Genomic DNA, 24287 nt, shown 5'->3' with positions numbered 1-24287 from the left:
GGATTTGGACAGCAGGAGAAGGAAAGGCGTGTAGTGTGTAGAGAGGTACCAGTCATTGGGAGAAGCAGATGGCCTGGCCCAACCTGCCATGGGCACTCACCAGCTCCGTCACTCAGGCAAGTGGCTAAGCTTTTCTGTGTCTCAGTTTCCTCTTCTGTGAAATGGGGAGAATCAGAGTATATATCTCACAGAGCTGTTGGTCTCACTGGAATTAAATGGGTGACATGCCTGGAACAGGATGTAGTACATATGAGCCAGTAAGACCTGTTAAGAGTTACTCTCAGAGGCCACCTGAGTGGCTCAGCAGTTGAGCATCTGCCTTCAGCTCAGGTCATGATCCTGGGGTCCTGGGATGGAGTCCCTCATCAGGCACCCTGCAAGGGGTCTGCTTTTCCCTCTGCCTATGTCTCTGCCCTTCTCTGTGTGTCTCTCATAAATAAATAAAATCTTTAAAAAACAAAACAAAACAAAAAGTTACTCTCAGGTAACTACTCTGAGGTTAGAAGGGTCTGAAGGGGGTAGTGAGAATGTTGGGGAGAGGCAACGAGACTAAGTGAGAGGGTGGGTGGAGTGTGAACAAGGCACTGACACCAAGGTTTAGAGCCTGGTAATAAGAAGAATGAGGGTTCTCGGAATAGGGACAGGGATGAAGGACGAGTGTACCATAGGAGGAAGGTGGGTGACATAATGCAACTTGAAAGCACTTTGAGCTCTTAGGTCTAGAGCTGCTTTATAAACCTGATATGAGATGATGTAAATGGTGAGCACACATACATTTATTATATTACTCTCACTTCCATGTCCTGTGAAACCCTCCCTGCCAGAGCCCCCATCAGTCAGCCCCGTGGGGTCTCGTGCTCAGCCAGGCGCCATCTGGGCCTCGGCAGATCTCCCTGCGCACTGCTCTGACCGCCTCTTCTGGCCAGTCATCCTGGGGAGGCAGGTGCTGGCCTTCCTTGTCCCCATCTCTGGGGCTTCGTCACTGTCAGAACATAGGGCAGGCACTCAGCATTTACTGTGGACATTTTGCATCTCACAGCTTTGAGAGTGCTATGTCCCCCTGTGAGAGTTTAGTGATAAACTCAGAATTATGAAGAACCCATACAAATGAGTGCTGAGCAGCCTCAGAGGGCCAGGGTAGGTTTACTGCATCTCTAAGAGTTACTCAGGGAGAGTCAGAAAGTTCTCTGAGATGGGCCAGAGTTACTTCTAAACATAGAGCTCTGCTCACTTTGTGAAGACTGTCATCAGTTTTCTGTAAAAGCTTTGTGTTCATCTGCATATAGCTAATCAGCTAATGGAAATGCTTGATGTTAAAGTCCACGTGTTATTCTGCTGCATTCTGGTGGAGCAGACCTGCAGGACATGGTGTTCAGAGATGAGCTGCTGTGGATTGGCCTACGCGCTCCACACCCCACACTCCAACGAGGAGAGACAAACCTGTTTGAAAAGCAGTCTGCCTGCAGTCATTCAGCTGACAGCAGGTATTTTATATCCCTCACCTGTGAAAGCCTCAAAGTGCTTCACCAAAATCTCATGAAATTCAGAATACAACTATGCCCCCCACCGCAGATCCTTGGGACAGGTAAAGGCTTTTCTTCCCAGAAGCCCAGACTCACTCTTCCTTCCCTATGAGAGTGCTGGCTCCAGCCCGTTCTCCCATCACCCAAGGTAAGGCTCAGGCAAACGCCTGGACCCAGTCATTTAAAGGCAGCAGGTAAGCATCCTGAAGACCACCTTACCAAATTTCGGCCTCAACTCCATTCTTTCCTGGTCATCTATGTTATCCAGGATGGTATACTTGGTTTTCTTTCTTATTTTAGTCCTTTTTCGTCTGAAAGGAACAAGAAAAAGCTCAACGCAGATTTTCAGAGGGGACTGGGACCCAGGAATTAAAACACTAAGGGGAATGGTTTGCCTTTAGAATGGGAGGGTTGGCACTTCTACGAATGATGTGCACACAGCCAGGTTGGGTTCAGTGGAACAGAGGTGCACCACGCATCTTGAAGAAACACAGAAGCAGGACAGCCATACATACCAGCAACGCCCACCTAGCTGAAGGCTCTCAGCTAAGCCTGGGCGAGGGCCCAGGGCCCTTGAGAGCAATCCTCTCGCTACCTGTGTGTTGGCACAGTGAGCTTTCTCCTTGAGTAATTCCTTACTCAGAAACACATTTTCCGCTGAACCTATACTGCCCTAGAATGTCCAAAGATGCAAAGAGGATGTAAGCTAGCAACCAGGAAAAAAAAAAAAAAAACAACAGAAATATAACAGATTCCCAACATTAACTGGCAACCACCCAGGATTTCATTTTTTTTACAGCATGTGAAAACTGGGCTGGTCCTTGGTATGTCATCTTGAGCTTCAGGGAATTATTTGGAGATGTGCATCCAAGCCATGGGAAGGTTACATTGAGGACCGTTTCACAGCACTGAAACTGTTTCTTGACAGGCTGGTGACCAAGAACATGGGCCTCTGATCCCTGATTTATTGCTTACTAACCGGGTGATGCTGAGATCATCTTTTGACATTTCTGTGACTCTATGTTCCCACCTATAAAATGGGAGTAAAAACAGTCCCTTTTTATATGGTTGGTGGGAGGACTGAACAATATTTATAAAGCACTGAGAGCCATTCGTCACAATGGCAAATATTTAATATTATTTATTAACACTTAAAATAGTCACAGTCAACCACTCTCTTCAGCATCACCATCATCTGCTTGATACACATGTCACAAAACAGCAGAATGTGTATTTTTAAAGTTTTCATTTATTTTTGTTTTTTGCAGAACTTTTTAAAGCCAAGCATAGCAGGGTGTCCATCATGTATCGTAATTCATCATATCTTCTTTGGAGAGCATTTAGTATTTTGTGTAGGAAGGTGGGCCACCCACACAGTATTCTGAGGACTTGAGAAATCACTGTCTCTACAGATCTCACAGAAGGCCAGGCACAGAGTTCTGGAGGATTCAGACACTGAGGCAGCTCAGAGGTTTCTCAGGTCAGCTCCACAGAAAACGGAAGAAGGAAAAACCTAAAGCAAAACTTCTCTCTCGTGAGTATATGGCCCTGATTAAAGTTCTGCATTTATTAAATAGGATTCAGATGGATTCCACTGTTGCTTCACCAAAAAAATAAAAATCTAAATTTGCATCAGAATGTTCTAGAACTCCTTCCTCTCCTGTGGGCTAGTCAGGCCACTCCAGGAGAGTTGTAGTAACCATCACGTGAGGCTGATAGAATATTAGATTTGATACAGAATCACTAAGCCTTCTAGGGAAGAGGTAAGCTGCATGCATTAAGAAAAGTCAGCCTCTGGATACCTGGGTGGCTCAGTGGTTGAGTGTCTGTCTCTGGCTCAGGTCATGATCTTGGGGTCCGGGAATTGAGTCCCACATCGGGCTCCCTGCAGAGTGCCTGCTTCTCCCTCTGCCTATGTCTCTACTCTCTCTGTGTCTCTCATGAATAAATAAATAAAATCTTTAAAAAGAAAAAAAAGAAAAAGCTGCCTCTGGTATTATTCCATTTATCTAGGCACACATGCCTTGCGAAGAGAGTACATTATAAAGGGTTTTTTTTAAGTAGGCTCTACACTCAACACAGGGCTTGAACTCACGACCCTGAGATCAAGAACTGCATGCTCCACCCACTGAGTCAGCCAGGCAGGCACCCCCCCATAAAGGAGTTTCAAAGTCTAGTTTATCTTCATATAAAAGTGATTGTCAGATGGCTCAGCAGCTTCACACACCCAAGCAAAAGCTACTACAGCTATCGAGTCCCATTTCCTGACGTGTCTTTATTTCAAGTAAATAAATAAGCAAGCAGGCCTGGTACCTCTTGCAGCAGTAGATACACAGCCAGGGCAAGCCCCCCATCAGCACTAGGAGAGTGAGAACCAACGCTGTCACATAGAAGATACTCCACTCTGAAAAACAAGAAAATGGGAGTGGACATGGTTACATACTACTCGAGAAACAACTTTATTTCAGTGATTCAGAGTATTTTTGAGTTCTGACAAGCAAAGGCCACCTGGGGCGTTTGCTGATCATGCCTCATCGGGCTGGTAGTGAGCATAAGCAAGGTAAAATACAAATAAATCAAGAACTTAAAAGCACCCTACTTTTGTTCACTTGGCCCAGGAACCTCATGAGGTATAGTTCATGCTGACTTAAGGACAGAATGATCAAAAACAAATTAATTAAAAAGTAGTGCTATATTGGGCAGCCCCGGTAGCCCAGCGGTTTAGCGCCGCCTTTGGCCTGGGGTGTGATCCTGGAGACCTGGGATCGAGTTGCACTTCCGGCTCCCTGCAGGGAGCCTGCTTCTCCCTCCCTCCCTCTCTCTCTCTCTCTCTCTCTCTCTCAATCTGTCATGAATAAATAAATAAAATCTTAAAAAAAAAAAGTAGTGCTATAAACAGCCATGTGTGACACATCAAAATATTCATTTTATAATCACAAGAAACAACACTAATCCCCAAAATAGTTCTGGCTGAGTTTTATTTTATTTATTTATTTATTTATTTATTTATTTATTTATTTATTTTAAATTTATGATAGTCACACAGAGAGAGAGAGGCAGAGACATAGGCAGAGGGAGAAGCAGGCTCCATGCACCGGAAGCCTGACGTGGGATTCAATCCTGGGTCTCCAGGATCGCGCCCTGGGCCAAAGGCAGGCGCCAAACCGCTGCGCCACCCAGGGATCCCCCTGGCTGAGTTTTAATAAGGGAAATAAAATATGTGTATGGCTGCCTATGACAAAAGGCCACTTTTCAGAGAGCCAGGTGGTAATTCAGAACCCACCTGACCTATATTCCCTTCTATGTCCTTGCAGAAATCCAGTGTAAAAAGCCACTGCAATGGCAATTCAGGACAGAGAAACCAAGGGACACAGGCTTACCTCTATCCCATGTTATATATGCTCCTTGGAATAATGATCCAAGGGCTGGCTATTTTCAATTCCTCAGCCAACTAAGTCCATCTGGGTCCCAAGGCAACAAAATTACCCTTGGAAATAGACGGTTCTGGGAAATTTCCTTCCCAGAAGAGATATGAGAACATCCACTAGGCCAGCTGAGCAGGTGTTCCAATTCTTAGTGCCTGCTGGACAGACATCTGGGAAGAGTGGGCTAGATTCTCCATTCACCTGTGTCCAGCACAAACCAACCCTCCCAGCAACACCAGAGGCCATCAGCCAACTGTGTTCTGCCAAACTCTATTTCAAGTCTTGTCATGACCTTTTTAGAAGAACCTAAGCACATCTGCACTGGCAGGTGGTGGGAAGAATCTTAACTCCTACTCCTTGGCTTCAGGCAAGGAGAGAGCAAATATGGATGGCAGCAGAGCAGAGCAGGTTCTTCTGGTATTTCAAAATGGTGTGTCCCAGTGCCCCTCACCCATAGCCGCACCCCGCTCCCCACCCCATCTGGGACTTACCACAGTTGCTCTCCCCATCCTGGATGTAACGCTGTATCAGGTTCTCCATCCATAACTGGGAGCACACACAGCGCTTTGTGATGGGGTCACAGTGACCATGGCCAGAGCACTTCAGAAGGCAGCCTGCAGAGGCGGGCAGAAGGAGGGGATCCTGGCTTCCACCTACTGTGGATTTTTGTTAGCACAAGCCCCGAGTAGATGCGCCTTGCTGAGTCAACAGCCTCTTATGGTATGGAGGGGTTCCAGGGAGTTTCTCTCATCAGAAAGTAAATGGCAGAAAAAAGCCAATCCATACCAGGTAACAAATGCCTTAAAAATGTAGCCAACACATTGTACCCTCTGGTCTAACAGATAAATTCTAAGAATTTATTCAGGGAAAGTAATTGGAGATATGCATAAAGATTTGTCTACAATTACAGCATTATTTAAAATCAACCTTAAAGTCCTTGAGTGGAGGACTGGTTGAACATATCCAGGATGGAGGACTATGCAGCCATAAATATCTTATTGAGGAAGAAATCATACAAGATTGTATAAAATGATAATAGGATTTGAAGTTAAAAAGCAGATTAAAGATATTTATCCAATTATCCTGATGGTATCACATGTTTCCAGACATGGAGGAAGTGGAAGGAAATACATGAGAATATTAACAAAAGTTAAGTTCGGATGGTGGGGATTCTAGGCTCAAGAATCGAGAGGATTGTTTTCAGTTTTTTGCCTTTCTGGATATTTCACATTTCCTACAATAAATAAGACATTACTTTCATAGCTAGAAAAAAAGAGATTATTAAAAAAAATTAAGTTAGTGCATGTTAGCAGTGAGGATGTCAGCTGTGGGCAGACATCTCTCTGAAACAAGCTGAGCTGTACTACCCAACAGTGTTGTGACCCTTGTAATGCTCCCAGTCCTCAGCACCTGCTGGAATGCCCATGTCAATGTCATGGTCCTCATAAGGTAGTAACAGAGAACCAGAACAAAGACCACACTTCAACCACACTCATGATTCAGTTTGGGGCCAAGACTGAGCAGCAAGGAAGGGGCAGAGATGGAGGTACAATGGAAAGCACACAGAAGCCACCCTACATTTCTAGTAGTCTATGAAGCACCACCATCACACCACTTCGATGTCCAACATAAAAAATTATATGAACACAGTTTTTCTGGCCCATAATACTTATTTGTCTTTAAAACGTTCTGGCAGCTTCCATGGGAAAATTCTGATAATGACCATTATTTGGAGTACAGTTTTAAAAACCAACCCATAACTGCCATTGCTCTTGCTTTCCTCAGAGACAAAGAGCAGTTGGCTAGTATGCTGGAGGAAGCCCACTGTAGAAATAAATGCAAAACAAGTCTCTGGAAACTAATGTGAAAATGTTCACATGTCACTCCTCTCTCCATGCCTGTAAAACTTAGCCATGACCGGCAAGGCTGATTCTGATTCTTCTGGAATATTCCCAGAGGAACCATTCCACAGGCATATTCTTAGAAGAATTAAGTTCAATATTAATTTATAAATAGAAACATATTGGGACTCCATTCCCAGTCCATCCAAAAAGACTATGTGACCTCACATCTGTCCTGTCAGATGTGCAAATAGATCTTATTTCACCTCTTCCAAAAAATCTGTCATTTTAACCTCAGTGGGTATTTAGGTTTCTGTAAGGTTCTCAATGCATTTAATTTGATGGGATGTTTTGCTCAGTGCTAGCCAATTCTGAATAGATAGCAAAGATTTATATGACTTGGACCCTAAAAGAAAGGACATTCCCACAGGAAATATACCTGCTGTGTCAATCCTCAAGACTTTGAAGAGCAAGAAATCAGCCTTCTCCTTTGCGAGTTGCCTGTGCAGATTTTGGACCACGTCAGCAGCTTTGAGAACCTTGAAAGGTGGCCCACTCTGTACATAAAACACAATCACGGTGCTGCAGAGGAGACAAGGAGAGAGGACAGCTGCGTGGTCAGGCAGTGACCAACAACACATCCATGCCAACCATCTGACCTGTGGTTTGGCAAGGACACGGGGGCATATCTTGTGGGCCAAAGAATGAATCCATTTCTATTCACAAATAAAGGCTCCTCAGTCCCAGAGAGCTATCTATTCACCTGAAGACAGAAAGACCTTTAGGTTAAGAGAAATAACATGCCTGTGTGTGCAAACAGAACTCAGCCATACACAGGACTATACCTTTACTTTGTATCTTTTTATTGAAATATAATTTACTTACATTGAAATTCACCCTTCTAAACTGCATCACTCAGTGGCTTTTGGTGTATTTGCTAAGTTGTGCAACCATCACCACCACCTGGCTCCAGATCACTGTCATCACCTCAAGAAGGCACCCTGTGCCCATTCCAAAATCACTCTTCATTCTCTCCTCTCCAGCCCCTGGCAACAACTAACCTACTTTCTGCTTCTCCTGATTTGACTGTGTGTTTGATATAAATGAAATACACAGGGACACCTGGGTGGCTGGGTTAAGCATCTGACCTCGGCTCAGGTCATGATCCCAGGGTCCTCGGATCCAGCTCTACATTGAGCTCCCTGCCCAGCGGGGAGGGATTCCCCTCCATATTCCTCTGCCCACTGGTGTGCTCACTCTCTCTCAAATAAATAAAATCTTAAAAATATATATATATACATATATATATATACATGAGACATTTTGTGTCTTGTTTCTTTCACCTTTGCATGCTGTGTGTTCAAAGTTTATCCACTTTGTACTATCACTACTTCCTCCCCTTTTACTGCCAAATCATACTCTATTGAATGGACATACCTCATTGAATTTATCCATTCATCAAGTGATGACATTTCGATCATATCCACTTTTTGGCTGTACATATAATGCCACTATAAACGTATCTGTGCAAGTTTCTGTAAATATACATTTATCATTTCTCTTGGGTATGTACCTAGGAGTGGAATTACTGGGTCATATGGTAACTCTGTTAAGCGTTCTGAGGAGCTACTAACCTGTTTTCCACACCGGCTGTCTATTTTACATGCTCATCAGCAATGCAGAGTGTTCCAATTTTTCCAGGTACTCACCAATGCTTGTTATGGTCTGTCTTTTGGATTACAGCCATCCTAGTGGGTGTGAAATGGTACCTCAAAGGGGTTTTGATTTGTACTTCCAACTGCTCATGATGTTGAGTACCTTCTCATATACTTATTAGCCACAGGTATGTCTTCTTTGGGGACATTTCTATTCAAATCTGTATTCATTTTCAAAGTAGCCATTAAAAGTACCATAAACTGGGTGGCTTGTAACAGAAATTTATTCTCTTAACAGTTCCGGAGGCCAGAAGCTCAAAATCGAGGTGTTGTCAGGGCCATCCGGTCTCCAAAGGTGGTAGAGGAAAACACGTTCCACTCCCTTATCTTGGCTCTGAGCAGAGACACATCAATCCAATCTCTGCCTCCATTGTCACATGGTGATCTCCTTGTGTGTCTGTCTCTGTGTCTCTTCTCTTGTTATAAGGACACTGGATGGAGTGTGACTCCACCCTACAGCAGTATGGCCTTATCTCAACTATTTCCATCCTTAAAAATCCTATTTCCAAATAAAGTCACATAGTTACTAGGGGTTAGGACATAAATGTATCTTTTGAGGGGACATAACTCAATGTACAAGTAAAAGTTTTATTGTGAAAGGCTCCTGGATTTCCTCAAGTGCTTTTTTCTGTGCCTCCTAAGATGATCATGTGGGTTTTGTCCTTTATTAATAGGGTTATTACATTAATTGATTGGCCTACCCTGCATGCTTGTGATAAATTCCACTTTGCCATGGTGTCTACTTCTCTTAATATGTTGCTGGATGCAGTTTCAAAGTATTTTGCTGAGGATTTCTGCTTCTAGATTCATACGGGACATTGGTCAGTAGTTTCCTTTTCTTGGGATGTCTCTGCCTGGTTTTAATATCAGAGTAAAAACTGGCATCCTACAATGAGTTAGAAAATGTTCCCTCCTTTTCTCTGTTTTGGAAAAACTTGTGGAAGTGGTGGTAGATCTTTATATTTTTGGTAGAATTCACCAGTGAAGCCACCTGAACCTGGGCTCTGTGGGATGTTACTGATTACTGATTCAATCTCTTCACTTACCAGAGGTCTGTTAAAATTTTTAATTTCTTCTGCAGGCTGTTGGCATAGTTGTCTCTTTCTAGGATTTTTGTCCATTTCATCCAGGTTAACTAATTTGCTGATATACAATTGCTCATAGAATAATACTTTTAATTTCTCTATGATTGGCACAAATATCCCCTTTCATTCTTGATTTTACTAATTTGAGTCTTCTCTCTTTTTTCTTTTCTCTTTTTCCTTGGTCAGTCTAGCTGAAGATTTATCAAATCTGTTGATTTTTCAAACAAATGCCTTTGGTTTTGTCAATTTTCAGAATTGTTCAGTTCAGTGTTTTATATTTTGTAAGTAAGGGAAATGTGTGATTTGTTTTGAGAGTTCTATAAAAAATAATTCAAAAAATTTTTAATTTGGTATTTTTCTAAGTAAACTTCAGTTGTCTGGAAAACAAACCTAAACAAAGTAGCTGACAAAAATTGACAAGTGGATTTGCCATGAATGGTAGGTTTTTCATTCCCGTATTATTTGTTTCCTCCTACCCTACCCTACGCCTCATAGATTGGATAAGAGTTCAAAAATAAAAGCTCAATGGAATAAAGGTCAGATGTTAGCCTCCTGGACTCCCAGAAGACAGCAAAGGTAATCAGTGGTAATCTCTCACACTGAGAGAAGCCTCAGTCCTTGGAATGTGGGGTAGGGATAAATCTGGCTGCGAGACTTCCTCTGTGCCAGCCCCAGACCATTTGCATGCCCTCTGAAGACAGCAGAGCTGTCATCAGTTCCTGCTGATGTTTGTTAACTCCTTCATCTAGAACATTGTGGGTCAACAAACATTTATTGAGGCTTGTAGGAGGGACCTGGAATGATATTGTCCTTATGGCTGCCCTTTGAGAAGAAGAATATATGAATGTGACATAAATAGGGAATGAGCCCAGGAAATGAAGAGTGCATCATGCTGGACTGGGGTGCAGCTCACACCTGAGATCTGAGTGGGCCTGGATCTTCTGAACCTTAATGTCTGTGTCCAGCACGTTCAGCAGTGCTGCCAGCTGCCTCACAAGGGTGTCCTTCTGCTGCTCTGCCAGCTGCCCCACGCCCACCTGCAGGATCAGCTCCACCAGGCCACTCTTCCTCGGGTCTGGGAAAAGAGAACACATGGGATTTCCCCTTGGGAATCATGCTGGATAACAGGAGGAGTAAGGCCTGAGCAAGAGTTTAAAAAGTTTAAAATGACCCCTGGGTAACTTCTTAGGACTTAGGGAATTTCTCAGGTGTTAGAAGACTCGGACAAATTTTTCCAAAGAGTACAGTGGCTGCTGAGAGTGCTTTTTTCTTGTTTTACCCAAGTCTTGTTGTTCCATCATTTTCCCAGAAGCTAATCAGGGAAACCCAAACAGCCTCAGGGCTACCTGGAAACTGTGGCCGGCACACCCCTCCCCAAGCCTGGAATGAGAATCCGGCCTCTACATGCTGCTCAGCTCTGGGTGCTGCTTGGCCCAGGCCACAAGGGGGTGGGTCATGGAGGCCCCTCGCGGCAGCTGCTCCCTCAGTGCTCCAGCACCAGAGCTCCTGCATGCGCTGCACTTTCTGGCAGGAAAACAAAAGTGAAACGAGATTCTTGCTTCCTCATTCAATTCCCCTTCATGAGTTTTGTGGCTGAAATCAGGGAATACATGATGAAGTACAGAGGAAGCCACCAAGGGGTTCTGGACAGGGGCTGAAGCTAGCTGCAGGAGGCATCCCCTCTACCCCACACCCCTCCCCTGTCCCCCCAGAGGTATCCCTCCAGCCCCCCAACCCCAGGGTCACCCTGTCAACTGCAAAGAGCAAGAAAGTTGAGCACCTGGATCACAGACCAGCACACTAACCCAGACATAGAAGCCCCTGAGCGCACCTGGCCGTACTTCCACAGTGGCAGTGTCTGTGTCTGAGGCTCCCTGACGGTCAATAACACGCAGGCGGAATTTGTAGACGCCCTCCACCAGATTGGTAAGCTGCAGGGTGGCGCTGTGGTCAGAGCCATCAATGACATCCTGCAAAATAACATGATTCACAAGTTGATGCTCAGATCCCGACTCTGGCCTTCTGTTGGTCGCAGGCCTCAGTGGCCCATGTGTTTAAAGTACACATGAAAAAAAAAAAAAATTGAAAAAAAAAAAAAAAGGTCACATGACTGTCTGGTGAGGGCTGAAGAGGAAGAAGGCTGGTGGGTGAGCTGAAGCTGTGGGTAATCCCCAGCAAGTCTTCCATAGAAAGCACCAGGCTCCACAGATTCCTGCAACGGTACTCCTCAAGCTGTGCCTACCAAGGGCTGTCCACTGCATACCAAACTGTTCCCTTCCTCCAACAGGGAGGGAAGAACCATTGAAATTAGAGTCAAGCACCCTCTGAAGAGTTTCTGGATCTTATTCTCAAACATAGTTTTACAATAGTCTCATCTTGGGTTTCCTCCTAATGTATCACATTTACCTTTTCAAATGAGCCTGAGTGGGGCTGCTCCTGGTGGCTCCAAGCTCCAAAGAATTAGAGAAGATTCTCAGACACCCCTGTCCCACCCTTGCTAATGGAAGAGGATGGTAGCCAAAGGTAACAAGTGCTCAGCACAGAGAGCTGTTATACTTTGAAGCTAATCTATCATCTGGCTGAAGAGTATTCATTCCAGAGGTACGTCAGAAAGTATAAAGCCGGTTCAGTTCATTTCCTGTGACCACTTCCTTTTGTTTTTTTTCCTAAGATTGATTGATTGATTTGAAAGAGTTTATTTATTTATTTGAGAGAGAAAGCACACGTGTGCATGTGCTGGGAGGGAGGGGGCCGAGGGAGAGAGAGAGAAGTGGACTCTCTGCTGAGTAGGGAGCCCAACAAGGGGCTTGACCTCACAACCCTGAGATCATGACCTGAGCTGAAATCAAGAGTTAGATGCTTAGCTGACTGAGCCACCTGGGCGCCACTCCCCTACTCTCATAACCACATCTCTGGTACTTCTCCAAGAGGATATCCACAACTCTGAAGTCCTTAGCAACAGCAGGAATGAAGATGTACCTAGATTTATAGCCTAAAAGGTGGAGGGACCCAATGGGGAAAAATGTCTGCCAGGAGCTATAACCTTGGGTCTGCCTGGTTTGGTTTAAAGATGAGTTGGTTTACTATGGCCAAGTCACTTCCTACCTCTGCATCTTGCTTCCTGTACTTGTGAAACAGGAATAGCAATCCTTAACCTACTGACCTATCTGGCATTATAAGAGGAAAAGGAAAGAATCCGCTTGGACCAGAACAGGAACAGCAGAGAAGCTGCGGAAAGACTTGGCTTCAAAGTCCCCCCCCCCCGCCCCACCCCCCCAGGCTATGGTTTCCTGCCCCATCTAAAGTCTGGTTGAGGAAAACATTAGAGAAGACTTCAGCTTTTCTCTAAGAGCAGCCCTTGCCTCCAGCCCACAGAAGAAACCTAGAAGCATGAACATCTTAGAGAACATGGAAAGGAAGACAAGGTCATAAGAGAAACGCTGCTAACGGTCTGAATCCTGTGGCCTCTAACGGTCTGAATCCTGTGGCCTCTGAATTCACTTGCTGAAGCCCCAACTCCTAGTGTGACTGACTATGTTTGAAACAGGGCCTGAGAGGAGGTAGTTAAGGTTACCTGAGGTCATAAGGGTGGGGCCCTGATTCCATGGATTCATGTCTTTGAATAAGGAACACCAGAGGGCCCCCCTCCCTCTCTGCCACATGGGGATGCAGTGAGAAGGGAGTCAAAGAGAGAGCTCTGACAGAGAGCCAAGTCATCCGGAGCCTTAATGCAGGACTCACGACCTCCAGAACTGGGAGGAATGTCTGTGTGTCACGGAAGCCGCCCAATCCATGGTATTTCCTTAGAGCAGCCTGAGCAGGCTGACTGTGCAGGAGGGTAAGTGGGACAAGTCTCATCAAGCACTCACCCCAGCAGCTGGGCTCTGGCCGTCCCGGACCCACAGGTAGGACACAACTCCTTGGTCATCAATAGACTTTGAACCGTCCAAAGTAATGCAGTTATTGGGAAGCACAAGCACGTGGTGGCCACCAGCCTGGGCTCTGGGAGGACTGTTATTTTCTGAGTCAAATATGGCAAAAATGAAAGCAAAGACATTGATTTAAAATGTTGGTGGCAGAAGTGTGCCATAAAATATCCACCACGGTTCCATCTTGCACATAGGTAGACTTAACATACAAGAGGCATTATTTTCTACCCATAATATAGAGACTTTCTTAAAGTTCTGTTCATGCTTATTTGTAACTTGGCAGCCTGGACACCAGGGATGTTTCTAATAATGTGATGGTTTTTTTCTTTTTGAAAAAGAGAAACAATGATCTTACTTTTATCAGGGTCCAGAAAGTGAAAATATTTTAGTTTAAAATATACTCTGAAAAAAAAATATATATATATATACTCTGAATCATTATGTACTGGCCCACACTATTTGCCCATAGATATATTTATTTCTACTAGTGTCAAATCTTGCTTAAGTAAATAAAAACTTGAGCCAAAGATAATTAGGCCTTCACTCCTCTGAGTGTTAAACATGCAAGAACAACATAAGAACCATTTCTGGAATCCCTGGGTGGCACAACGGTTTGGCGCCTGCCTTTGGACCAGGGCGTGATCCTGGGGACCTGGGATTGAATCCCATGTCGGGTTCCCAGTGCATGGAGTCTGCTTCTCCCTCTGCCTATGTCTCTGCCTCTCTCTCTCACTGTGTGCCTATCATAAAAAAAAATAATAATAAAAAAAAATAAAAATAAAAATAATAATAATAATAATAAAAGAACCATTTCTGATACAATTGCCTCAGAGAGAGGGGCCGGGGAGAATGGGGCACAGACCGAGACCATCAGAAGACACAGCCCACTTTAGGGATGAGGCAGCTGTGTGGGAAATCCAGCTTATTCAGGTGGAGCTCTGGAACCCTATTTGATCCCTGGTAAATGCCCCACAAAAACAAGTCAAGCAAAAGTCATGGGGTGAGAATAGTTAGATATTGATCCAAGCAAGGGAGGAATGAGCACCCCGTCAATCACCAACCACCGTTCTCCTGAGAAAAGATCCCAGAGGTTAGAGCAGAGGCAAGTGGTACCATTATGTTAGCAGCGTTTCCACATTGTTCACCACACTCCCTTTCTGGGAGAACCTGGCAGTAAGCAGGCTTACCTGTACACTGTGGACCAGGGAGAGGCTGGGAACCACAGAAACAGACTGGCAATAGACTGAGGCAGCCCAAATACCCTTCCGTGAAAAATGACCATCAGACCCTATGTAGCTCCGAGGGTAGACCTCATGGCAGCTACTCCCTTCTGTGCTTATGTCCCCACAACCTTGAACTCCAGTCAGAATGCAACCGGGCATGCCATCCCCACAAATCTGGTGTGTCCAAGTCAACCTCCCACAAACCTGCTGCTGCTCTTCTGTGGGCGGAGCTCAGAGCAGGGCACCCCCACCCGTCCAGGTGGTGAGGTCGTGTTCCTGAGTCATCGAGACACCTTCTTCCTTCCCTTCAGAACCACACAAAGCCATCAAGTCCTGAGGATTCACCCCTAAGATGTCTTTCTAGTCAATCGTTTCCCCTCTGCCCTCCCTGCTTCTGACTTCTCTTCCCACCAAACCATTACCTTTTTAAAAAATCCAAAACTCTCAGGTAAAATGACATGGTGTTAGGGTTTGCTTTAAAATACTCCAACCAAAATAAAAGAAAATATGAATGGCTAGATGAAACAAGAGTGGCAAACTACTAAGAGCTGTGAAGTTGGGTGATGGGGACATAATGGCTCATTGAGCCTAGTTTCTCTACTTTTAAATATGGTAGACTAGTCCACAAACACTTGAAAACATCCAAATCTATGTCACTTTGCTGCTAAAATGGCTTCAGCCTCTCCCACCCGGCCTGGGGATAAAGTCCCAGCTTCCTGGGCCTGACACATGACCTTCCCTGGGATGAGGCAGCTCAGCCACTCCCCAGCGCTCCCACACTGGCTGGTCTACGGCACTTGACTTTTTCTGTCCAGCATGCTCATTACAGCTGTGTACTTCAACATCATGATCATCTGTCTGTTCATTCATTCATTCGTTTGTTCATTCATTCCAGTACCCAGCATCATGAGTTGCCATGAGCCTAGTGCTGTGACACAGAGGACATAGAAATGTCTGAAGCAAAGGTCTTTGGGCAGCTCCAGCCACAGGGAAAAGACAGAAGGACGAGTCCCTAGTGCAGAGTGGCATGGGACTAGACCACAAGTCAAGAAAGAATATGGAACTTGAAAGGTCTCTGCTCTTCAGTTCCCAAGGAGACGAGAGAGAAAGCACAATGTTGGACATGGGCAGACATGGGTGGACACAGGTCTTTCACTGCCAGTAGTCATAGGAAGAAAAGGCAGCCCCTAGACAGTACGCTCAACAACAAAAAAAGGAAATGCTGTTTCTTTGTGGAAGGAGACAGAACAGCAAATGTGGACACAGCAAGAATGGCTTTTTCTTGGCCAACCTGAGTCCAGGGTCTACTGTGGACAGATAAACACCAGTATTTCTGAATAATCGTGGTGTGGCCTAGGGCCCTGTGAGACGGAAAGCAGAAGGAGCCCCACCTCCCTCCGCCATGCCAGGACTCACCCTTCCTCACCACCACGGTGAGGGTGGCTGTGCTGCTCAGCCCCTGCCGGTCTGTCACTGTCAGTTGGAAGTGGTGGGTACCCACCTGGAGCCCGCTTACGGTGGCTATAGCTCTGTCTGTATTTTCCATCTCCACTGTGCTGGGGCCTCTGAAAAACAGGGACGTGAATAACAAAAGGCGTGGGCACGGTATTCTGATTATTTGAATCCTTATAAAAGTCGCTTTTTCCAGCTAAAACATATATCATCTAGAGAATTCTAAGATAACTTTTTATCCACTTATATTCTCTAGTTTAGGGTATAGGTCATAAGCTAATGCCTATTTTAGATAGAGCCTGTGTGATTCCTAGGAAGAGGATTTTTATTTTGTTTTTTTTTTTAAGATTTTATTTACCTATTTATTTTAGAGAGTGAGAGAGAGAAAGCAGGAGGTGGAACAGAGGGAAAGAGAGAGAATCTCAAGCAGACTCTGAACTTAGTGCAGAGCCTGATGTAGGGCTTGATCCCAGAACCCTGAAGTCATGACCTGAGCCGAAACCAAGAATTGGACACTTAACCAACTGAGCCACCCAGGTGCCCCACCCCGTTTTTTTTCAATTGAGGGGTCAGTGAAATGATCTGTCCTTGTAAAACAGAGTCTTAGAAACTACTCCCCATTTCCTCTTTGAATAAAATTAGGCAAAATCCTCATCTATCTTTACAGAGTATGGAAGAGGAGGGGATAAGCCAGATGATGGATTTCCTCAGGGGAATTACAGGCCATCATTAGGACTCTGGCCTCTGTTGTCAGAAACACCCCACTCCTTCCCTTACTGTACAGGCAAACCGAGGCTTATGCAAGTCACTGGCTCTGCACTTCTTTGTCTATGGTCATTGCAGATGGTTCGAGTGCAGACAGGAGGCCCCCTGAGGCCTTACACAGGCCTCTGTGCACCTTTTCTGTCATGAAGCTCACCCACACCAAGATGGCCCTGTCCAGCCGGCGTGGCTCCACCCCACTCCACTGCCAACAAATAACATCTCATCCTTTCATGCTTGATCTGCTCTTGCACCTCCAGAAAGGTGCTTGAATCCTGACTCCTCAGCATGCACCAGTGGACTTTAATTTAATGTGGACCCTCCAGAGCAGAGGCGATGTTAGCACTGGGCCAGGATGGGACCCCCCCGCTGCTCAGTGGGAAGTGGGCCTACCTGACGTGTTCCCAGTGGTAGAGGACAATGCCCTGGTCGTCTCTGCTCCTGCTGCCATCCAGCGTGGTGCTCTCTACTGGGAAGACCAGCTCCTTGTTGGGGCCGGCCACAGCGACCGGAGGCCTGTTGCTTGCTAGAATTACAGAAATGGTGTGAAAAACTATTTTCTCTTTGCATTAAGTCCGCAATCCCCAGATTTCCTGATTGAAGCTAATTACTCATACTTGGAGCAGGTAGCTACTAGAGTGCACAGTGTCCTGAGGGAACCCTGGAGAGAAACACTGTAGGCTCCTTAAATGTTTAAGGGTGAGACTGGGGGCCAGACAGCAGGGAACATTGTTCCCTAATATATACATGTTTGGTTTCTTTAAAAGACCTTGAGGGGCACCTGGGTGGCTCAGTCAGTTACGCATTCAACTCTTGATTTCAGCTCAGGTCATGGGATTGAGCCCCTCCTCCTACCCCTCGGGCTCCACACTGAGCAGGAAGTCGGCCTGAGGATCCCACCCCCCACCCACTTGAACATGTATGCACGTGTGTGTGCTCTCTCTCTTTCTCAAATCAATAAACAAAAGACCTCAAAAGGCATGGAGTCAAGAGAGAAGGAAAATCAATGAGGAGGGGCAGATGGAGGGAAGAAGGACTAGGGAGACAGTGGGGAGGCGAGGAAGGAACTGGAAGAAAGTTAGCTGACAGCTGCTTTATCAGGCAGGACTTCCTTTTGTCTTGCAGTCCCAATTCCTAACACAGTGCCTGGTAAATAATAAAAACTCAAAACATTTTGGTTAAATGTTAAACAATAGTAAAAGATATAAGGGGCTCCTGGCTGGTTCAGTCCATAAAGCATGTGACTCCTGATCACAGGGTTTTAAGGTCAAGCCCCATGCTGGGTATAGAGATGATTTAAAAATAAAATCTTTTTTAAAAAATTTTTTAAAGAGATTTTATTTATTTGACAGAGAGAGTGAAAAAGAGAGAAAGCGCATGCACAAACAGGGAGGAGGGAGAGGAAGAAGCAGACTCCTGTGCTGAGCAGGGAGCCCCATGTGGGGCTTGATTCCAGGACTCTGAGATCATGACCTGAGCTAAAGTCAGACACTTAACCAACAGAGCCACCCAGGTGCCCCTTAAAAATAAAAGTTTAAAGCAAAAGATACAAAGTATCGCTGATATTGATACTGAAATAAATAGACAAGCTTTCTGTTAAAAAAAAAAAAAAAAAAGGTCCTGTAGTCCAAAGCTGAAGCAGCTATTACTCACTATCTGGACCAGTGTGCTACTCAGTAAGGTCTGGTGGTCCAGTGGCTTCTCTTGACCTTGGGATAAAACACTTCCATGACCATTGATTTACAAAAGCCCTTGATGTGAGCCCTGCCCCTCTTTCCAGATCATCTGTTGGCATTTTAATCCCTATGCCTCATGCTCCCACATCCTCACCACTTTCTCTTGTTGCACTAAATTCTTTTTAATTCTTTGAACTACCAAACTCTCTTTCATCCCATGACTTTCATGCACAGTGTCTCCTTGCCTAAAAAAACTCTTCCTCTTGCCCTTCTCTCCCCAAATTCACCTGGCCAACTGCAGCCCTGAGCTCATATAAGACTCTGTGCAGATACTGCAAGCCCAGGAGGTATGTCCTTTTGAGGGCTCCAGGAGCATAGTGTCCATCCCCTAGAAATGCACTGATCATGTGGTTTTCTTTTGATGTACTTGCCCATGAGCCCTGGGAGGACAGAGACCAAGTCTATCCTGTTTAATTCCACATCCCCAGGCTCTAACCAACAGCACTGACTATAGTCAATAATTTATAGTCAATAAATAAATAAAATAAGTAAATGCATTGTCTGTAAGTATATTTTCAGTTGCCAGGAAACTGGACAATTACTGGGATTAGCAGCATCTTCTAGAAAAGTTCTAAAGCAGAGAGCACTGTCAAGAAAAACATAACTACTCTTAAGATTATTTAAATCTGCAGGAAGGCAGAGTCCTGGGTTTTCACAAAACCATTAATGGACTGGGAGCTGACTGGGAGTCAGTTCTCCATCTGGCTATGATCCATCTGAGTTACCAGGCCATATATCAAGAATTCCCTGAAGCTCTGCAACAGAATGAGACACATGTGGGAGTGTCTACCTGGCAAGTGGAGCCTGCAAGGGGCCCGGAGGATGTCCATCTGGGTCTCCATGCCAGGGTTTAAAGACAAAGTCAACACAAGGTTCAGAACCACAACAGAAAACTGGCTTTGTATTAGGATTCAGCTATTCCAGCCCCGATTTCTTGACAGTTAAAAGATTTAGAGAATTTGCCACCAAATTTGGCTTGTCTGGAGCACAGAGGTCAGGTGTCATTTCTGCCTTAATCTCTGGGGCCAAAGGCCTCTTTCATCTCACATACCAGGCTGGACAGTCACAGTGACTACGGCAGTGGACTGCTGCATTGAAGAATCTGTCACCATCAGCTGGAATGTATAGTCTCCTTCCTGCATGGCAGACAAATGAAGGTATGGTGTCTTGACACCCTAAGTAACAGCAAATAGAAATGAAAAAGAAAAATTAATTTCAATAAGCAGCATGACATAATGAAAAATGAGTACTTTTTCTAAATATGGAGATCCTACTTGAAAACGAAATATGTGTGCCCCAAGAAAATGTAATCTAAAATTCACTATGTATCCTCATTTGCTGTTGAAGAAGTCTAAATTAATTTGGCCCTTTTGGAAGCCAATTTAGCAACATCCATTCACACATTAAATGAGCATATTCTTTAACCAGCAATTCCACTTCCTACCTACACTAGAGAAAAGCCCATGCACACAAGGAGGCTCACACTTGGATGCTGCTGGAAGCTCTGCCTATAATAGCAGAAACTGGAAACAGTCTAAATGTTCATCAACAATGGGGCACATGGGTGGCTCAGTCAGTTAAATAGCCAACTCTTGATTTCAGCTCAGGTCAGGCTCTCAAGCATTGGGCTCCACACTCAGCAGGGAGTCTTCTTGGGATTCTCTCTCTCTCTCCTTCTGCCCCTCCCCACTGCTCACATTCTCACTCTCTCTAAAATAAACAATCTTTAAATAAGTATATGTTCTTCAACGGGGCGTGACCAGACCCACCATGATACACCACAATGCTAGTTTGAAGGAGAAAGTGTAAAAGAATAAGGTAAATTTATAAATACTGAAATGGAGTTGGGCTCCATGCTGGGTGTGGAGCCTCCTTAAGGAAAAAAAAAATGTCTATAGCTTATAAGTAATGAAATGGAAAGATGTCAAAGACATATTGTCAAGGAAAAAGAGAAAGTTGCAGAACAGTACATATAGTGTGACAGATACTATGTGTACACATGCATATACACAAATATACAAAAAAGGTTCTGTAAGGACACATTAAACTGATAAAAGTAATTATCTCCATAAGGCAACTGAGGTAAGTTCAAGATGTATTTGCATTTTATCAGAAGTCAACTTTTTTAAAAAAGATTTTTTTATTTATCCATTTGAGAGACAGAAAGAATGAGCAAGAGCACAGTAGGGAATGGGGCAGAGAGAGCAGACAGGGAGCAGGGAGCCTGACGTGGATCTCAGTTCCAGGACCTCTGCATCATGACCTGAGCAGAAGGCAGCCACTTAACTGACTGAGCCACTCAGGTGCCCCAGAAGTTAATTTTTTTTCAACTACAAGAAACAACTCATGTATTACTCTAACAACTAAAAACAATTTTTTAAAACTCTAAGACAACAAAAGTTTTCAATAAAACATTTTTTCAATTGAGTATATAATAGCTATACTTGTTTGCAGCTTAACCTTTCACTTTGTTGCTACTGTGTTGCTGCTGGTAACATTTCCAATTATTGCTTATGTTTGAAGTTTATGGCATCATAGAAAGGATTTTTAATCTTAAATCATATTATAATTTATTTACTTTTATAGATCCCAAGATTATCTAAAGATACATGTATCTGCATGTATTTGTTAAACGTTTTAATGGAAAATTGAAAAAACTGATAATCAATTGTTATCATAAGGGGAACTTGTGAAATTTTAAATACATACTTTTAATAACTTTTAAAAAGGTGCTTTCCCTCACTTTGACTAAATAAAGCAAAGCATTTTGCTCTGTAAAGCTCTACAAAAGTAGAATTTCCTAGTACTTAACTTCAAAATTAATATGGTTACATAAATGCTTATGCACTCGGTACAGGGAATGTTATGGCAAATGGGAAGTAGGCAGACCAACACGTTGTCACTAAACATCCCCGAAGCCACCATATGCTCCAGATAACAGCAGTGGCCTCCCCCATCTGCAGCAAACCCTTGGCAGGATGCCCTGCACAACATTTAGACTAATGTAAAACTCCGGTTTACAGAGTCATCTTTGTGATTGCCAGTTAATAAAAAAAATCATCTGTTTTAACACCTTAATCCATCAATCATAAGGCAATAACCTTGTTACTATGAATGATCTCAGAGTGTCCACTGCAGACAGGCAGGTGTGGAGAGGCAGTGGGATTGACCCTGCACCCCGCACTCATGGATTCCCTTGGACACATATTGGGCAGACGTGGATGAAATCTGGGGTGTGAGCTTTGGGCACATAATTCACAAAAACTAAAGGAAAGAAAATTTGGGATTTTTTTTTTTAATTTATTTTTTTAAGTAATCTCCACACCCAATGTGGGGCTCTAACTCACAACCCTGAGATTAAGAGTCATGCACTCTTCAGGCTGAACCAACCAGGCACCCCTGGAATAGTTTTTTAACCAAGGAAATGAAAAATATCCCATCTCTCTGTTTTGCATCCAAAGTACTCTGGATCAGAATTCTTAGCATACCAGAAGCAAACATACCACTTGCCACAACCTTTAGACAAAGGTGGACACTACAGCATGGCCCTCTCAAGTTCCATAAACCCAACCAGTCATTTTAAATTCATCGTAATTGCAAAATACTTTCCAGAAACATCAGAAAGTAAAGTAGGTAAGATTTCTTGGGATATCTGACTTCATCTAAAATACTAATGAGAAATTTATGTTGGACAGATGAGATGTAGTTTGAAGGAGTACAGGGTAGCAATGTAAGGTCCTGCCTTTTTTCCATTAAACTTTCAAATAATAACCTGAAACTAATAATAACACTGTATGTTAACTGGAATTAAAATAAGAACTGAAGGTATGGCTGATTGGTTCAGTTGGTAGAGCACGTGACTCTTGCTCTTAGGGTCGTGAGTTCAAGCCCCACACTGGGCACAGAGCTGGTTTACACAAACAAACAAACAAACAGATAAATAAAATAACAACTAAAAAAGATAATAAAATAAAGACTTAAAGAAAACCATCAAATAACAACATAACTTCAAAAGAGCAAGCTGGTTAGCAATAAAAACAAACAAATAGTTTTGGCCATCACCAAAAGATTCAAGAATGAGCAAACAGTTCATGTGCACACACACCACTCACAGCAAAAGTGTCCATGGTATTATGTCTTGAGACAAATATATTTAAGATTTGAGCAAACTAAAATTAGATACAGAAAGCTCTAGATCCAGAAAAGATGACAATGAAGTTTCTAAAAACATAAGAAACAAACTAAGGAAAAATTTCCTGATAATACTGTTTATGTTGGATTATTTCCGAAGTTTCTCCCAATCCTAAAATAGTATTTCTGTGGAAAATATTGGGTCAGACTTACCCCAAATTAGCCTCAAGGTCAAGCTGTCAACACAGGACTCACTTCTATGCTTATAGAGAATGGGTGAGTGGAAAGGGTGTAAGTTTGGAAGATCTGTGAGCTCTTCTAATAGTTGTAATATATCAGACTATCTTATAAAAACATGTTTTATGGATTTATACCACATACCAATAATTTAGGTAGGTAGGAAGGTAGACAGATGTATGAACAGTTTTAAATGGATGGCCAGATGTATGGATGTATAGGTAGATGGATTAATGGGTGGGTGGGTGGATAGATTGATGGGTAGATGGACGGACAGGTGGGTGAGTGGACAGATGGAGGGATAGACGGATAGATGGGTAGGTGGATTGGGGTATGGCTAGACAACTAAAAATCTGAAGGCAGGATAGAGAACTTGCCTGCATGGCCACCTCTTTGTTCTCACTCCCCGGACCCAGGGACCACTCATAGAGGACAATCTGGTGATCATCACTGCTCTGGTTTCCATTCAAAGTGATGGAGTTTTGGGGCAAAGTTATGGTCTGATTTGGTCCTGCACTGGCAACTGGAGGACAGTCCACAGCACCGTTGACTATTAGTGCCGCAGTTGTGGAATTAGAGGTTCCATCGGAGTCTGTAACAGTCAATCTACAAAAAGGAGAGGAAGCCATCATGTTGCAAGAAGATGCTAAGTCTTAAGGCAAGTGGTCAATTTAGTCTGTCCATGGTACATTTCTCAGGAAAACTCAGAAGAGGCATAAACAGAGATCTGAGGATGAAGCTGAGAAAAAAACAGAGCAACTCAGATTTTTTTTTTTAATTTTTTGCTGGTTTTTTTTTTTTAGCTAGTAATACTATCACATGATGGAGTTTTATCTTAAATGGTTTTCTGATTAGTCTTTGGGATGTCAGATGAAGAAATCTTCCCCAGCCAATATAGGAGCCTCCCTCTAGCATCTGAGACAAAGAATTTCTTGGGTTTAAGTCCTGCCTTCAGGTCCGTGCATGTGGAGACAGTAGCTCACTCATCAATTTTCATCTACAAAGCTTTTAAATCTTTTTATTCTTTTCTAGAGGACTTAATATAATTATGTTTTCTTTTTTAAAATTTTTTTTTTATTTATTTATGATAGTCACGGAGAGAGAGAGAGAGGCAGAGACATAGGCAGAGGGAGAAGCAGGCTCCATGCACCAGGAGCCCGATGTGGGATTCGATCCCGGGTCTCCAGGATCACGCCCCTGGGCCAAAGGCAGGCGCCAAACCGCTGCG

General features: G+C 43.9%; 1 protein-coding gene and 1 long non-coding RNA gene across 10 annotated transcripts in view; one reads left to right on the top strand and one right to left on the bottom strand.

Moving 5' to 3' along the window:
• The window catches only part of KIAA0319 (KIAA0319 ortholog), a 100237-nt gene that overhangs the window by 3933 nt on the left and 72017 nt on the right, over positions 1 to 24287 (bottom strand). For all 9 annotated transcript variants that reach the window (XM_077886191.1, XM_077886188.1, XM_077886195.1 and 6 more), the window contains 11 exons: positions 23437 to 23665; positions 19743 to 19866; positions 17349 to 17481; positions 16158 to 16306; positions 13459 to 13610; positions 11421 to 11559; positions 10505 to 10664; positions 7229 to 7371; positions 5440 to 5562; positions 3837 to 3927; positions 1743 to 1834 (listed from right to left, as the gene is read on the bottom strand). In XM_077886191.1, the coding sequence (XP_077742317.1) occupies positions 1743 to 1834; positions 3837 to 3927; positions 5440 to 5562; positions 7229 to 7371; positions 10505 to 10664; positions 11421 to 11559; positions 13459 to 13610; positions 16158 to 16306; positions 17349 to 17481; positions 19743 to 19866; positions 23437 to 23665 (1535 nt within the window). The remainder of the gene's footprint in view (positions 1 to 1742; positions 1835 to 3836; positions 3928 to 5439; positions 5563 to 7228; positions 7372 to 10504; positions 10665 to 11420; positions 11560 to 13458; positions 13611 to 16157; positions 16307 to 17348; positions 17482 to 19742; positions 19867 to 23436; positions 23666 to 24287) is intronic.
• On the top strand, positions 13199 to 15961 carry LOC144306703 (uncharacterized). The gene is made up of 2 exons (XR_013373814.1): positions 13199 to 13494; positions 15637 to 15961. It is a non-coding gene; the product is annotated as an uncharacterized LOC144306703 (long non-coding RNA).

The sequence above is a fragment of the Canis aureus genome, chromosome 37 (genome assembly GCF_053574225.1).
Source record: "Canis aureus isolate CA01 chromosome 37, VMU_Caureus_v.1.0, whole genome shotgun sequence".
Taxonomy (NCBI): domain Eukaryota; kingdom Metazoa; phylum Chordata; class Mammalia; order Carnivora; family Canidae; genus Canis; species Canis aureus.
Note: the sequence above shows the minus strand (reverse complement) of the source record. Positions and strands in the feature narration are given on the sequence as shown.